The sequence below is a fragment of the Meleagris gallopavo genome, chromosome 2 (genome assembly GCF_000146605.3).
Source record: "Meleagris gallopavo isolate NT-WF06-2002-E0010 breed Aviagen turkey brand Nicholas breeding stock chromosome 2, Turkey_5.1, whole genome shotgun sequence".
In the NCBI taxonomy this organism is placed as follows: Eukaryota; Metazoa; Chordata; class Aves; order Galliformes; family Phasianidae; genus Meleagris; species Meleagris gallopavo.
The window spans coordinates 16,207,590-16,225,251 of NC_015012.2; the positions used below are offsets into that span (position 1 = coordinate 16,207,590).

The 17,662-nt window shown below is 36.8% G+C and overlaps 1 protein-coding gene across 1 annotated transcript in view; it reads left to right on the plus strand.

Annotated features, from left to right (window-relative positions):
- Window positions 1-17,662, plus strand: part of TMEM63A (transmembrane protein 63A) — a 27,275-nt gene that overhangs the window by 4,438 nt on the left and 5,175 nt on the right. Inside the window, 16 exon segments of the mRNA XM_010706660.2 lie at window positions 787-850; window positions 1,810-1,847; window positions 2,984-3,126; window positions 4,118-4,169; window positions 5,304-5,412; window positions 5,860-5,930; window positions 6,367-6,447; window positions 7,001-7,124; window positions 7,458-7,591; window positions 10,180-10,317; window positions 11,638-11,791; window positions 12,722-12,828; window positions 14,428-14,514; window positions 15,130-15,192; window positions 16,161-16,312; window positions 16,743-16,859. Coding sequence (XP_010704962.1) covers window positions 787-850; window positions 1,810-1,847; window positions 2,984-3,126; window positions 4,118-4,169; window positions 5,304-5,412; window positions 5,860-5,930; window positions 6,367-6,447; window positions 7,001-7,124; window positions 7,458-7,591; window positions 10,180-10,317; window positions 11,638-11,791; window positions 12,722-12,828; window positions 14,428-14,514; window positions 15,130-15,192; window positions 16,161-16,312; window positions 16,743-16,859 — 1,634 coding nt within the window.

Sequence of the window (17,662 nt, forward strand, 5' to 3'; positions counted from 1 at the left end):
AAAAAAAAAAGGGCAGTAACTGAGGCAGCTTTAATCTAGCCAACTCAGGCAGCAAGAGTGAAGATGCTCTAGTATAGGCTTCTTTGTGGGCTGTAGAGATCTGCATGGGACAAGCAGGTCCTTGAGCAGTCAGTTGCACTGCAGTCTGTTCCTGTTCCTACAGCATTGTGGCCTAGGCCAAAATTATTGTTAATACATCCACAAATCCCATCATTATGTGCACATCACCATTGCAACATTTCTTGTTAGCAACAAACTGAAAACAGGTACTTTGCTCTTTCTATTGAAAGCTGCACGTTCTCTAATTGTTTTTAGCCTTGCTACGGGGCTGAATTTGAATGAGGAGGGCACCCTGCAGGTAAAGAGAAATTCTGAGTGGTAGCTGTAGGTTGAAGGGAGAGAGGTAGAGGGAAACAAGTTGGTCTCTTGTGACGAGGAGTATCTGAGATACCTTGCAGAATTGATCTTGCCTAGACTTAAAAACCTGCTTTATGGTCTTTTATATGAGTGCAATTTAATACCTCAATAAAACGCTCACTTTTATTTCTAGTTCAGTTACTCTCATTTCAGGAGCTTACAGGTCCTGACTTTTGAACGTGAGGTACTGTACAAGCTTCCGTAGTTAGGCATATGCTACAAGGTGAAAACTACTGCCTTTGTAAGTGGAAAAAGTGTTTTAATATTATTTCAGGTAGTTACTTCAGAATTGTTAAAGTGGAAATAATTATGTGAAACTCCAGCCTCAGTTATGAAAGATACTTGAAAGCATCATTTAATTTATTTCAGTGGAGTAAGATATACCCACTCATCAGCATCTTCATCAGCACCTGAAGTTCTTGAATATGACAGTGTAAGTATTTTAGGGTTTCTTTAAGTTTTTCTGATTTAAACTGCCTAATGCAGTTTGTTATAATTTGCTATTCCGCCTTGCCCAATTAATTAGTTTATACTTCTGCATAGATGGTCTTTCAGTGTAAAAGTTAGTAGTACATCATGTACTGTGTTTTTATAGAACTGTTAATAATCTCTCTGTTTCTTGACAAGTTATCGTTGTATAACGAATCAGTATCTTGTGTAAATGCTGTTAAATCCCTCTCTCAATTAGGAGAGGGATTATACGTTGTAATACTAAAACTAGTTAGTAGCGGAAGAATTTTTTTGGTTAAACTTAGCAATTCTGTCATTGAAACAGTTGAATAAAAATGTCTCTTGATTGAATACTAACATGAAAGAATAGGCCTTTCAAGGGAGTATTTTTTTTTTTTTGTTCTTAACCATACTAGAACATTCAGTGGGATGTGATCTCTCCTCAGGAGGATTTTTAAATCTAGATGATTTCTAACTAGAGTTTAAGATGTTAACTTGTATAAGATTCTCATACAGCTTCTCCTTGAAATTGGAATCTCTAAAAGTGTTCTTTTTAGGGGGAGAAAACCACTATTCCAAAATTGTGTATGAAATACCAATTTTCATAGCGAGATTAAATCTTGACTTCAGTGAGGATGGGATCTGGACACACTTCTAAAAGTTCAAGGAGCCCAAGCAGTAAATATACAAGCAGTGCACCTCAAATTTTAAATATACTGTGAAGGCAGACATACAGATTACCTTTTAGAAAGTGTGTAGAGCAGTAGTTATTTTTCTATATGTATTTTCTGTATTTTTCTCTTTCTAAACAATGATTTCAGACTATCCGGCTGCCAACTTTTTAGCTAAGAGATTGGCTTAATAGAAAAAGCCCGTAATATCTACCCTGTCCAATTAAGAGAAGTGTTTCTGTGTTAACTCCTACAACTTTTTTCTTTCCAGGGCTTTTGTTCTTGGATGGCGGCTGCATTTCGGATGCAGTAAGTACAAAACATAAACAGTAAATCACTTTTTAAAATTGTTTTTATTAAAAAAAAAAAAGACTATTTTTTTCTTTCTTTCCTGAGTAGACAGAATTTTAATACAAAGAGCAATGCAGGTGCCTCCAGTGTGTGGGCAGTAGAGGGTTGGGGAAAAAAAAAAATGAAAACGAGGAGACTATATAGGAATGCTTCTCCAGGATACACTTGTCTTTCAGTTGACAGGCCAGAGACTTCCTGATCTAGGAACAATGTGTGAACTGAATTGAATCTAGGCCATTTGTAGGATTCTGAGCTAAGAACTTGGCTCCAGGCTTACACCCTTCAAAGGGTACTGTGTGGGCGTTCCCCTGTTTGAAACCAGTAGGCCCTTGAGCAGGAAACATGGTTTCCATGCAAAGAATTCTGTGGAGAACTGGTGACTTAGTTGGGCCTGGAATTGCAGGACAAAGAAAAGCCCATCCTGTTGTTTCCCAGAAAGTGAGCACTAGATGTGTGGTGTTGGTTCTTTATGACTCTTGGAGCTTAGTAAATAATGATTTTTAAAAAATGCACTTCTAGCTTGGATACCTTGAAACAGGAAAGTAGTGCAGTTGAGACTTTGTCCCCTTTTGTTAGTCCCTTCCTTTCTCAAGAACTCATGTTTTACTCATCTGTCTTGATGAAAATGAGTAGATGCCAAGAGTTCTAAGGTTAAGGTGGTTCTGTTATCGTTTTCCTCATAGAGAGCCTTTCTTGAGATGTGTGAACACTGTCACAGTGTGACCCTAAAATTTGAGTTCTAGGCTTTCCACTGTGACTGTCTTAAAGCAGGAAGTTGTGACAGATGTCTTTGTCCTCTTCCAGCTTGATATAAGGAACTTGCATGCATATTTTCACATTACTTGGTTCCATCTTAATTTTCATTATATTAATTTTTGTATGTTGATTTTGTGCAAGAAAAAGACGCTTCTGAAACTCAAAGCAGTTAAACTTATAGATGAGAGAACACAGTGGTGTTGAAAACTGATAGGAGTTGGAGGGGAAGTCATTGGGTTAACTGAGAAAAGAATGTGTGTTCAAAAACCCCCAAACAAAGAAACAACCCCACGAGTACTAAGTAGACTGATTACGTGCTTTTTTTGTCTATGACGTAGTGATGATGAGATTCATGACAGATGTGGTGAAGATGCCATACATTACCTTACCTTCCAACGTCACATCATCTGCTTGTTGGTTGCTGTCAGCATTTTGTCTGTTGGTGTCATATTGCCTGTCAACTTATCGGGTGATCTTCTTGGTAAGAATTTTTTTTAATTCTGAAAGGAATTAGCTTTAATGCCATTGTAAAAGCTTCCAGGACCTTTTGTTTGTTTGCTCCCTTCTGCCCTGGTTTTGTCCCATTTTGAGTAGCAAATCATTTTGCTGAGGCTTTGTCAGTGCTGACTGGGCTGAAAGAATTGTTTCATGTTTCTTGCAGTCTTAATCCTGATTGACTGGTACTCAACAAATACAGTGTGTCCTCTAGTCTACCACCTATCCTATAGAATATTAATGAACACAACTCTGACAGATCTTGTTTAAACATGTTTCCATTTTTGATAACAAGCCTTTATTAGCCCATAAAATGTGCTTATGAGCTGACTTCCTACCAGTCTTGCTAAGATCATATTTACAGACTTGTACAGACTTCAGTTGATCATCTTGGTTTATGCTGCTATTCACCAATTCATTTGATTATTTATTTTTTTTTTCCCCAGGAGCTCTCTAGTGCTTCTTTATATTTTGTCTGGTTTCTCTTATACAGTGTTTTGGGGAGAAAAAAGATGCAAACAACTTGCTCTCTTCTACTGCCCTTAAAGTGATCCAGTTTTTGTTTTCAATTTGCTACTACCTATGCTTTAAAGACCCTTGTGACTTTCTGTACTTCTGTAATTTGGTATGTTGTCCCTGTGCCTTCAGTATTGATTCTTTTCTAATGTTGTTAATTGGATATGAAAGAAGACTACAGAAAGAGGGGAAACGTGCTGTGAAAAATCTAATATTCAGATTTTTAAAATGACTATTTCTTTAGATGGGCTGAAAGTGGTATGATATTGAGGTGCTTTTTTTTTTTTTTGTGAATTTTAAAATGTAATTCTCCCAACCAATATTGATTATAATTCGAAATTGTTTTGATGTTGAAGTAGATCAACATCTGAAAAAAAAAAAACAACTTTTTCAGTTTGCAGGTGAATTTTATAACAGCTAATGATGCTATGTGTTTTTTGTTTTTTTTTTTTCCTTCTTAGTTAAAGATCCCTACAGTTTTGGAAGAACAACTATACAGAACTTAGAAACTGGGTGAGTAAATCTTGGAAGGTACTTTTATGCTTATGTCTGTTTCCTACCATAGTTTCTGAATACATGCGTTGATGCTTGCAATGTGGCTCTCAGGGGTAGGAATTACTTAATCATGCCTTGTCAACTGAAATCAGGATGTGTTCTGCTTCAGGCTATATGTTATGGCTCTGATAAGAAATCTACGATCTTGGCTTCTGTTCTCTCAGCTCTTTTTTTTTTTTTTTACTACCTGTTTGTCTTGGCTAATGATTGCACATCTAACAATACTGTTTTCAAAAATACCTATGCCAGAAGAAACCGTGCTGTGGAAAGGAAAACAAAGTTGACAACTTTACTGTAATGTGTAACTCAGAGAACTTCAGTTCTCTTGAACCAGATTTGTGAATGTCTCTCCCATTTGAGGTCACAATTCAAATAACTTCATTTAAAAAAAAAGTCTGTAAAAATGGTTGCAATACTAATCCGTACAGCTTTTCTTTTATGTCATTATTCAAAACTTCTCAATCCATGCTGTAATGTCCAATAGAATGTTTGCCAATGTACTTTGCTTTTGTCTGTTATGATTCCTAGCAGCTAGTGAGGGTTTTGTTGTTCGGTTGGGTTTTTATCTTCAAAATAGATCCCAGTATTTTATGTTAATTTATTAGTAGTACTCTTCACAAAACTGAAGAGCTGCATACAGAACACTTTTCTGTTTTTAAGTTTGGAGGAAGGAGCCATCAGAAAAGTGGGGTTTAGCCTCTATATTAGGATGTTTCTGGTTTGGATAAGGATTGCATTCAAGGAGAGTTCAGTTATGTGTTCAGCACAGTAACCACTGATCAATAAAAAGTATCTTGGCTAATATCATGGAGCTTCCTATTAGTCATCTGAATGCAAAGGCATAAGCCCAGTGTTGGCTAAAATTAGCAGTTTTTCTTGCACCTTCATTAATTGTGCATTGTAAAATATATTGGGTAACCCTAATGGCTGTCCAAGGATCTGTATGTGTATGAGTGTTTATCAGTTAGTAACTTTTTTGTTGTTTTGTGCTTAAAGAAAGGTTTTAATCTGCTTAGCATTTTGATGACAATTTGTATCAGTAGGATAATTAATTTTTCCCGTTTCTCATATTCATAACATTTTGTCCAACAGTAACAATCTTCTTTGGCTGCACACATGTTTTGCTGTTGTTTACCTGATTCTGACTGTTGTCTTCATGAGTCATCACATGAAAACAGTCACATATAAAGAAGAAAATATGGTAAGTTCCTGTGTTGGGGTTTGGAAAACAATCAATCTGTGTGTGTGGGCAGGGGTGGGGAGGAGAGGACAGGAACGAGACAGGTCTATTTGAAAGTAGACAGTGCTAAAAAAGCAAATTGCTAGGATGCCTCCTCCTTGCTAGAATGTAATGTAACTGAAAGAATTCACTGCAAATGAATCTCCACTGAGTGAGTTGTGAAAAGTGTTCTGGAGATCGGGATGGATGGGGGTGGTAATAGGACCTTATGAAATTGTTGTGCCTTTAACCAGTGCAGGAGGTGTTTTGCTATCTTGAATAGGTACAGCTCCCATTAAAATATCCTACCTTTTTTTTTTTCTCCTTCTAAAACACAGTTACTTAGGAGGAAGGCAGTGATGATGCATATTCTCTCTTTACTGATGCTATTTTTCAAAATAGGATTTCTTGTTATTTTTTCTTTTGCAGGTTAAGTGCACATTGTTTATAACTGGTCTTCCAAGAAATGCAAAACAAGAAGCTATTCAAGGCCATTTCATGTAAGTTCCACGCTTAGTTAGGAACAAAGGATTTAGAATTATCCTAGTAGTTCTAACTTCCTAGGCAGAAATGTGTTTGACTCTTGTGCTATTTCAAATCACGTAATGGTATCCATCTTCTAAAACTATCTCTATCCTTAGAAAGAATTGAGAATAGAATGAAAAATGCTATATTTCAATAGAACTAGTTAGCTAATCTTAAAATTAGAACCTAAAATGTGGCGGTTTCCAACTTTCCTATAAATATTCCCACATGGCTTTTAATTGGGAATAGTGCTGCACATTTCATACTAATGTAACTTTGAATACCAGTCTCTGTGGAAGACTCCTCTCTGTGCTGCCTCATTCAGAAGTGATTGAGATACCATTTAGACACCAGCGATGGTCTTTGAAACAGTTTATTCAATGTACTTGTCTTGTATTGCTTTATTTTCAGTACTGCCTACCCAACTTGCACTGTGCTGGAAGTCCAGCTATGTTATGATGTAACCAGGCTTATTCATCTATTTAGAAAAAGGTACTTGTTTTTGTAATCTATCTGAATTTAGCATAATTTTGTAGATCTCTTGCAGGTTCTTAATCAACATTTTGACATTTACCAGTAGTACTAAGTTTCCACATACTAGAAATGAATTCTGCTTTTACAGTTCTGGTCTGCTTTTCAGTCAGATTCAACTGTATTTTGAAGTATGTGTTCCTAAAGGCTTGGCTGGTATCATTGTTTGCTTGGTCAGACAATACAAATTAGAAAACCCAGCTGCTGAATTAGTAATACTAATTAGTAATTGTAGCAGACTCTACTGCTGTGGTTGGGGAAGAGTAAAATAGGTTAACTTCTGGACTATACAATAGCAACTTTTTTCTTCTGGAACCTCAGGGGTGTAGACTCTTCAATGCTATTACAGGCTTGAAAATTAATTGTAGTAAGTAGCTAGAATAAGGTTTATGAATGCCTTTGTTGACTGATTTGCTGACAGTCTTTGACACAATATTTTCTCTTGGGGTTTATGTTCTCTGTAAGCTTGTTGATATTGTTTTCTTGCAAAATGTTTTGGATGTGTTTTTCCTAGAAATGAGGCAGAAAGAAGCCTGAGTTACTATAAACATATGTATGAGAAGCATGGCAATCGAGTCAAAATCAACCCTAAGCCATGTGGTCAGTTCTGCTGCTGTGAAATGAAAGGATGTGAAAGGGTGAGAGATCGTGTTCATTTTTACAGTGGCTGGGTAGATCACATCGAGTAGTTTTTATTGTGAGCTTAAAAAAATTGTTTATTCATTGCAGGGGACTTATCTTTCATGTTCTTGTACAATAGAGGAAAGGATTCCCCAAAACTTTTGTAATGTAACCTTAGTGCAAAAACTAAATACAAGAGAACCTTCTGTTTGTTTGTCTTCATGTGATGACGTGATTTGTAATTTGTGGGAGTAGTGGAAGGAGGAGGACTATGGTTTGTGTAGACTGTATTTTAATGAAGGTATCAGCCATCTGATGCTTGGATGTAACACTCATCAATTTCTTAACAGGAAGATGCTGTAGATTATTATACTAGAGTTACAAATGAACTGATTGAAGAATTTTCAAAAGAGGAACAAGCAGTTCAAAACAAACCATTAGGAATGGCATTTGTGACATTTCAAGAGAAATCCATGGCAACCTAGTAAGTTTCGTCTGCTATCTTCTTTGTTCTCTTTTAACTTTAATAGTACAACTGATCTTGTTTGTGTTGCTTGTCTGCTTATGTTGCTTCTTCTTCTTTCTTCTTCTTCACCATCATGTGGATTTGTTCTGCTCTGCTTACTGGTAAGTTTTTCTGCAAGTATGCATTTAGCCTCTATACTTCAAATGAAGAATTAATTGCCTAAGAGACTAAGTGGCTCGGGTACTTATTGGGATAAGAATCCCTACTTTGTGGGATCCAGTAGTCTAGGTTAGTAGTAGGCCAAATTAGTTGGATCTTGGAAAGGGGTTACTGATTTCTCCATTTTGTAGTGTACAAAAGTAGTTACTAAGCTATCACAATGGGTGCTACTGAGTAACCTTGGCGAAGTAGTGAGCTTGTTTTAGAAGTAGGTTCTAGATGTTTGGTGTTGGTGAAGTACTGAGTGGAGTAAAGAGAAGAAACTTAACTTCCCAGCACTGTGTGTCTTTAAATGTGTAGAAGGAAAGCTTAATCACTTGCTATGCAGGTTACAGAAAAAAAATGTCTGCACTCAACCTTTTTATGTTGTATGTGTGTGTATAAATGTGTGAGTATATATTTAAAAAGACCCTTCATTGTGTTCAATACACAAGTTGTTAGATAACCTAGGATAAGATGATTCAAAAGCCCTGTAAAATAAAATTTGTGTTGTAGGACTTACACAAGATACTCTAGATTTTGGTAATAGTGACTACTTTTCAAGAGGGGAGGTGATTATGTGGCACAACCTGTTTTAATATTCCTTTTGCTTGCATATTGCTTATATGACCCTCAAGATCTTGACAGATTTTACAGTTATGTGTCTCTTACCTGTTTCTGTAGATACTTGTGTAGAGGCAGTATCAGAAGCTAAGCCCCTTTTACCCAGTTGTTTATACAGAAGATGCATGTAACCTGTCCTTTTCAATTGACAGTTTGTGAGAATCCTCTGCTAACACAAGGTTGAGTAAAAGGAAATAGAATAATACTTGTGTTACAAATGTAGCACATCGTGCCTTTTTATTTTTTCTCTTTTCCCTATAGCCTTTCTAGTTTTCTACATTCTTTTGACCTTCAAATCACATTGGAGATAGAGTCTTCCAGGGTCTTTGTCTTTTCAGGGAAGTCTAGGCTGTAGGATTTCAAGAATTTGAAATGCTGGAGAAATTCTGTGTGGCTCCGACTAAAAACAGTGAATTGCATTCCTCTTCTAATCTTGTCATGTTGCACACTGTATTTAAATATTTTAGAGCACAGAATAATTTTTCAAGGTGTGAAACTGGAAGAAGAAATAAGCACTGAGGTTTCTTCTCTGACTGTTAACTTGTTTATAATTTGGATGTGATAATTTCTTGGTGCACGCATCACAGTTGCATTACAGGCATCTCTGAGTTGAATCATGGAGAACTGAAAAGATTTTTATTGCTGTAAACTCTATTCTCTGGAAAATTAGATTTCATTTGATGTTGAAGCCACTGGATTAGAAAATTATATGGTGTCACTAGTGGTCTCTGCTCCACAGAGTCCTGAAATAGGATGGGAGAAGCAGAAAGCCAGGACTGAAGTTCATGGAATCAGATAGCTGTAGAAGCTTGATTAGTGCTGGTACTGACGTTTGTGTAGCGTGTCTGGAAGTGCTAAAGATTCCTCCTTATTTACTTTTAAAAAACAAATGGTTGAATTATAATTAACTTTCTTAAATACTTGCTGCTGCAAGATGCTGATGTCCCTGCTTGAATTCTGGTAAGGTAAAGATCTGCTCTGTCATTTTTGCTTTGTTTGTTGTTTGTGTGGTTTCTTAATTGTCTCTGCTTTCTTAATGTTATGAGCACAACTGAGAAACGGGCATAACCAGGAATTTTAGAGTCCACTCATTCAGATATGATATATTGCTATTTCCATGCTAGTGTAGTAGAGAACTTCTTTTGCACCATAGCACACACACAGTTGTACTGTGTCTAAATAAATGCTAAGCATTTCTGTTGGTGTGTTCTGAGAAATCTTTGGAAGGATTTACTCTGGCTGTGTTTAAACTTAGTTTAAGTACACTGATAATAAACTCAGGAGATAAGTATTTTAGATATTCTGGGTGAAAGAAGATGTTTTTTCAAATTGTTAGGTTACCTACATTATAAAAAATTGTGTGAAAAATCAAAATTAGTTAAACTTCATTATGCCAACATCAAATCTGAATGTAGACTAAAGGATTCATTTGCTTTGACTTGAAAACAGTTGTAATGACATGAAATGTTTGGGGTTCTGGCTGCCTTTGTTTCTATTTTCCAAAGCTTGTAGAGTTTGATTTTTAATATGAGCCTCTGCTGCACTGATAGCAGCTCTATACAGTTTGATTCAAGGTTACTTTTTTGTTTTCCAGTTTTGTCAGGTATCAAAGGTCTCTGTTAATAACTGTATCTAATGGTCACTGCATGCATGAGATAAAGTTACAACGTTATCTAAACACCCTCTTGATCTCTGGTTATTAGAAGGAAAAAAATGCCTTTTACTGCTATTGGCAGTATTCCTTCAGCATTTTCAGGTGTAGTAATTTCTTTTCCTCCTTGCAGTATCCTTAAGGACTTCAATGCCTGCAAATGTCGGAGTATTAAGTGTAAGGGAGAACCCCAGCCATCATCCTACAGCAAGGAATTGTGTGTGACAAACTGGGAAGTTAAGTATGCTACGTATCCTGAGAATATATGTTGGTAAGATTCCTGTCTTCCATCCATTTTATTTGTAATACTTTAGGTTTTGAATAGGGAAAGAAGAAAGGGTCTGTATTTTTTTTCTTCTCTAATCCAAAAATGAGACTGATGTAAATTCTTATTTCTATTAATGGTGTTCTTCTTTCACCTTGGGGATGCCTCTCAGAGGCTGACTGGGGTTTTGCTACCCCAAAGTTGTGGCATCTGCTTTTTCTGTTAACATGAAATAAATAAATAAATAGACACATAAATAAAAAAATAATAATAAAAATAAAGCTTCATCAGTCTGTACCTCAGCATTTCTGTCTTTCGAGGTTTGTGTATACCTGTTGCTGAGGTCTGAGGTGAGGAATTTGGTGTTAGAATGGAATATTCTCCAAGTTTGTATAGGTGTGTATCTTTTTTTTTTTTGAGGTGCTGCAGGACAAATATAGCTTGATCCACACTGTGAACCGTGGTCTGTCTGCCAATATCTTTTGAGTGATCCAGTACCTTTACCCATCACAGGCAGGAGAGAGTGATGGAAATCAGGCTGTTTCTGTGCTCTCTTTTGTTGTACTACAGGCTAAAAATGACTAAACATTTTCTAGTTGCTTCATAAGTAACTTAGGATTCATATAATGCCCAGTTTATATGACAGTAGATTAGTTGTGGCGTCTCTGTTGCAAGTTAGGCACAAATAAATGTGGTGTTTATTTTTTCCCATGAAGAAGAGAAACAGTAAGTTGCTGTGGGTTCACCGTGATAGTTGTCATTGCTGGGGGTGATAAAGAGCCTCTCTGTCCCTGTTTTGTCTACTTTAAATGCTTGGCTTTGGCTGAGGCTCAAATCGTTCTGGTCCTTTGGGGAATTGTTTCAGAAAATATTAAGAACGTTGACTGTTTAAGACCAGATTTCGCTGTGGATTCAGTTGGATGTTTTTCCTTACTTTTTAAATCACAGCTTCTTGGTAGATTCTGCCTTTGAGAACTGTTCTTCATATAATTTCAGTCTCTTGTTCTAACTTTCTCAGTTTAATACGTAGGTACAAAACAGAAATTGCTTCATCCTACGTCTTAAATACTTTGAACATTGTGCTTAGGTGTTATAAAAGACTGAAAAAGTTCTCCTGCAAGTGCAAGCTATGTTATCACTTAATGAAACCACTGCAACTTTTCTTATTTCTAATAACAACTGGAACTTTGTTTATATAACTTGTTTGTACAAATGAAGTGCTTTGTTTATATAACTTTGAGAATATGAAAAAGTAGTGCCACCTGTTGCTACACAGGTTATATGGACTTTTAGCAGCAAAAGCTGACTGCTTTTTTTTTTTTGCAGGAATAATCTTTCAGTGCGTGGGCTGAACTGGTGGGTCAGATGGTGGTGCATTAATTTGTCTCTTCTTATTTTGCTCTTTTTTCTTACTACTCCATCCATAATCATATCAACCATGGACAAGTTCAATGTCACTAAACCTATTCACTACCTTAACGTGAGTATCGCCATGTTTGGATATAGCTGTATATTGGACCAAAATGTTATTAAAGGGATGGATGTATAGTTTAAAAAATTAAAAATCAATGTATATAAGCTAAATCTGTTGAAATTTTCAGAAGTGTTTTGTGTAGCTGCTGACTTACAAAAAAAACAACACACATAGTCATACTATATTATATATATATATATACTACACACACACACACACACACACACACACACACACACACACACACACACATATACATGTATGTATATGCATATATGTGTGTGTGTGTGTGTGTGTGTGTGTATATATGAATATATATATATATATATATCCAGAATCAGACCCTGGTTCCTCCTCTTCTGTTCCTTGATAGGCTGAATATTTTCATCTGAAATTTCATATTATTATCAATCTTATATTTACTTGTATCTTTGGAATGTAGTTTTTACTACATTTAAAATGTTGAAAATCTGAAACATTTGCCAGTTTTGTATCCAACTTGTGTTTTGATTTTAGTATGAGAAGATGGGAATTCAGATTTTAAGCCCTGAAGTAAAATGCCATGGTTCATCTTGCTTACTAGGTTGAAAACCAGGATGCCATTATACGTCCAATTTCAGCTAAAATCTCTTACGAATTGTTCATTTTAGATATTTCCCAAAGCTTGCTTGTACTACCTAAAAACTGCTTGTTGGACTTCATCCTCATGGAATTCAATCCCCAGTCCAACTCCTGTTTCTTGTCTTGCACACAAGTGCTGAGCTCTAGCTCATTCTGAACTTATTCAGATTCAAACTTGAATCTCAAAAAGATTGCCATAGTCTGACCTGCTACCATTTATAAAAAGCTGATTATTGCAGCCTCTGTAATTCTAGCAAAGCTGAATTAAAATGCCTTTAACATTTACTCCCGCCTTCTTTTTTTTATTCCCATCAGAATCCTATCATCAGTCAATTCTTCCCAACGCTCTTGCTCTGGTCCTTCTCAGCTTTGCTGCCAACAATTGTTTATTATTCAACATTGCTGGAGTCCCACTGGACAAAGTAAGCAAAATCTTCCACTATTTTGGCCTTATCAGCTGAATTACTAGGGGGAAAAAAAATAGGAGAAGCACTCAACTGTTTATGGTCGTGGGTTGTTTGTTTTTTTTTTTTTTGTCTGTAGACCTCTTGTAACAGGGAATATCATCTTTTCATCTCTTTCTAATATTGTAACCAATGTTTTGGAGTTATTCTACTTGTAGTATTAAGTACAAAACCAACCAGATGATTCACTTTTGCTCACCCTTCATACGCACTTTGTGTTTAAAGCTTAATTAGAAAAAAATACTCCTTCAACAGGAGCATGAGTAGTACCTCAAATCTCCCTGAGGTCATTCTCTGGGAAGGTAAGAAGTGGGGGTTTTGATCCCCTAAGGCTGAGAACACTGGAGTCTCAAATCCTATTTTGAGGGCTCCAACTACTGATACACCACTTACAAGAAAGCCATCATTCTTGTTATTTTGCATGAAAAGTGACCTGGATGTAACAGTGCGCAAATCTGTGCTCTTAGATATTGCTAGTGGTGATCTGAGAAGGCCTACAGGACCGCAGCCTGTCAGGTCTGTTGACATAAGACTTTCCAGATACAGCTGGACCACTCAGAGATGTCAAGTGATGTGTTGCTAAGCTGGTGGAGCTCTTGATTAGTGTACTGGGTTTCATGCTCAGTTTACCTGTGTTACTGCACACTGAATCCCTGCCTTTGTTTAGTCTTCCCCCTATAGACATTGTTTATTTATTTTATTCTAAGGTCAAATCCTTTTAATTTTTTGTGCCATTCCCTTCCAAGTCATTGTGTCCAGAATTTTCTGTTGATTTGTCAAAGTTGCATGCATTTCATCAATGTTTTTTATTGATAATTGCACTTGACTCATCAACTTTGAGCCATTTTAAATTGATGGCAAGTTTTCTAGAGTTGCTAGTGATAGCAGATCTGATTTCAAGCCTTACTATAGTTGTACTAACTGATATATCCCATAGTGCCCAAGGGCTATGTGACCCTATAAAGCCACTGTGGTTTTAATGCCTAGCTTGATACCATCCTTAAAAAAATCTGTTGTTTATGGCAATCTCTGCAATTTTCTGGTGACAGTTAGTCACTAAAAGATGTTCTTGCTGCTGTAGGAGTAGTAAATCATTAGTATTGCCATGTTGTTCTCAAAGTGTTGATGTTTGGCAAGTAAAGTAGCTTGTCTGAGTGTCTGATTTCTTGGAGGTGGTGCCATTCTGCATACTGCCTAATCTCTCCTGGCATAAGGTTTGGAGAGGGGCTTGTTCACAAGCTCTTGAGAGATGAGTATCACTGGATGACAAACCAGCTGTGATGGGCGCACATCTCCTTGCTTGGGGTGCAGGTCTGTAGTCTTGTTAATCCAGCATCTGGATTAATGTTCTAAAATATTTTCTGTGCCCAAGAAGATACTGAGAGTCTGCTTGGTCCAAATCAGTGAGTGTCTCAAAGGCGTTTCTGTTGTATCTTGTAGCAATGCAATATGCAGGGGAAGCTGGAAGTCTTCTGGGTGCTGATGTTCTTTGGGCAGAATTCTTCATGCATGGAAGGCTTTCATACGAATTTCTTATTAATTTTCTTTTGTTGGTAGATCTGCAGAGAACAGAATAATGATGCATAAAGTCTACATATTTCTGATCTTCATGGTATTGATTCTGCCTTCCCTTGGTCTCACTAGGTAAAGCCATATTTTGGTAATGTTTGAATATTTTAATAATATTCCTATAATATTTTTGTAATATTCCTTTGTTTGCTAGTTGAAGCTTAGGTAGTGTACCTTCATCCTTTTCCAGACTGTCTGGTAATCTTGTCATTACACATTAGATATTATTGCAGTATTACAATTAGATAATATGACAGTATCTCAGTGTTCACCCTTCATCTGAGGATCTCTTAGCCCTTCATTTTTCTGGAGTCTGATTTTCTTGTAGCGAAGGGATCTCTGACAATGAAAGATGATTTCTAGTTGAAAGTAGCCCATACTGATACAGCCAAGAGCCAAATTTCCTGACTCTTCAGTTACAGTTTCTCTTTTTTTTTTTTGTACCTGTACAGTGGTTAGCTAACTGGGTAGCATGTGTTTGCCTTATCTATATGATGGTTGCTAAAAATGAATCATTAAAACTTTAGAATGAGGTGGATATTTGATTATTCATCTTTTTTTTTTCTTTGCCAGCTTATGACTGTCAGTAACTATAAAGCTAAAATAGTATTCTGAACTACTGAAAAAGAAGCATTTTTACAAAATAAATTACAAATAAACTCTGAATTACAGTAGCCATCTTTCTTTCAGCCTTGATTTTTTCTTCCGTTGGCTGTTTGACAGAGAGTCGTCTGATTCTGCCATTAGGCTGGAGTAAGTATTAAATAACTTCTTGCAAGATTATTTAAAATGCTTTTTATCTGTGACTAATTTTGGTTAGTGTTTATTAAAGTTAGCACTGGGATGGTACTTTTGGAAAAATAAGAGTAGGAGACAGTGCAAATGCCTTTGTTGTGAAGAATTCCATACTTTTTCCTGCTAGGTAGTGTATGCAAAATTTCAATGAAGAGTTATTTTTCCATGTCTTTGAAAATTCTGTCAAAGATGCAAAAAGACAGGATGGGGTGAAGGGACTAGATAATGTAGTGAGGATTGTTGCATGTCATTGATGGGACAGTCCTCCTGGAGACTGCAGTGAGACAAAATAGCTGCAGCAGTTCTTGAAATCCATTGACTCACTTCTGATTTTAAGAAATACAAATGTTTTTATGCCAGTACTGCAAACTTGCAGATATTGGTTATTAGAAGCTCTGTGACTATGGGCTGGACACAGTGGCTAGTTTGTGAGGGACTGGAGGGAAAGATTAGGATGCAGTTACTAAGAGATGATTTTTTCCCACCGCTATTTCAGATCAGTAACGAGAAGACAGTTAGGAGTTTCTAAGCTGGGAGATAAGGCTGCCATAGGATAATTTTATCTCATCTTGTCTCAAGTTGCTGTTAATAGACATCAACTGATGCTCTCTTCTGCTATCAGCCACCCATCAGACTGCACTGTCTCGTTTCTTGAGCAATTTATTTCTTATCCAAACTGTGTGACTCAGCAAATCTTCTTACAGGCTAATTTGCAATAGCACTATCAAAGTACACTTTTACAGTGTACTGCACTTACTGCCTTTATAGCTATGTTGTATTCTTTTTCAGTAAGGTTATATAGCTTGTAGCTACTTCTCATGGTGTCGTGTACTTCTCCTTATGGAGAGAGATTTCTAGAAGTGTATGTATGTTCTTTCTACTTGTTTGTGTGCTTTCCAGTCACTGTCTGATGTATTTCCTTGTAGATGTGTCTTTTTGCCTGACCAGGGAGCGTTCTTTGTGAACTATGTGATTGCCTCTGCTTTTGTTGGCAATGGGATGGAGCTGCTGCGCCTGCCTGGCCTCATCCTTTACACCATACGCATGATAATGGCCAAGTCCAGTGCAGAAAGAAAAATATTCAACAGGTATTAAAGCCTTTCCTTAGCAATGGGAATATTGGCCAAAAGCTGTGGCATCTTAAGCTTTCTCTACTGCTAAAGCCAGCACAGGGATCAGTACAGATACAATGGGCTATGCAGTGAGATGAAGGTTCTGTGTTTGGCACAGACACTTTTAACCTTGTGCTTTCGTGTAGCTGCTTCTTGTAATTGAAAACAACTTTGAGGAATTCCTGTAACGCTATGAAAGTAGTAATGTATTTTCTGTAAGTATAACTGTTTAAAACATGTAATACTAGTGCATAATTACTGTTAATACCCCTCAAGGAAATAAGTGATCTCTCTTAGGAGGATATAAGAGAAGGTGAACTGTTGCTTTAGTCTATCTACCTTAACTTCTGACATGTTGATAGATTACCTGAGAGATAAGAGTGCTTTTTTTTTTTTATCTTTCCTAGCAACAGGCATTTGAATATGAATTTGGAGCAATGTATGCCTGGATGTTGTGCGTGTTCACTGTCATCATGGCCTATAGCATTACATGCCCCATTATTGTCCCATTTGGTAAGTTTCCAATGAGCTGTGGGCCCTGCATAGGTGAGGCTGAGGCAAGTGGGAGCTACAGAAAGCCCAAATCTGGGTTCTTAGTGTACTCTTCAAATGCTGATCACTCTTAGGACTTTGATCCACATTTCCATCCCTTCTTGTGGAGAAAAGGACAGAAGATGCTTTGTTTGGCACATGGTCTTAGTCTTGCCTTTGAACAAGAAGGGAAATACTGTATGCTCCAATAGCCCTGCTGGCTTAGACTGCCAGCTATTTAGGAAAGCAGGACCTTCAGAAGTTATCCAAATCTCTAAGTCAGAGGCTACATTTTTTCTAGGAAGTTTCCTTTGCACCGTACCACAAACAAAATTAAAATTTATGCCTTAAGTTACTTACTTATCTAGGTTTGAGTATTTCTTTGCTTTTGCTGTACCAGTTGTTAAATGCACTATGAGCATGCAGCAAACATACCACGTCTAGAACTCTCGGAGAATTGCCCATTTTCACTGCCTGTGATCTGAACTATGTTTCATTTTATTCCATCTCTTGTTCATGAAGATTGTTTTTATGTATGCAGAGCTATTTCAGCAGCTACACTTATTTCCACTCTCAGGCATGTTGTACGAAGTCATTTGATAGTATTTGTATAATCTTTTTTTAATCTAAAACTGCTGTCTATGCAACTGTATCTCATTCATATTTGGCCTGTATCCACCATTAGTATCTGAATTTTGGGTCACTTTCTTCATGCAAGTTTCCTCACAGAATTGTTGCTTTTATCACGTTTGCAACCCCTTCTCCTTGCTCTCTTTTTTTTTTTT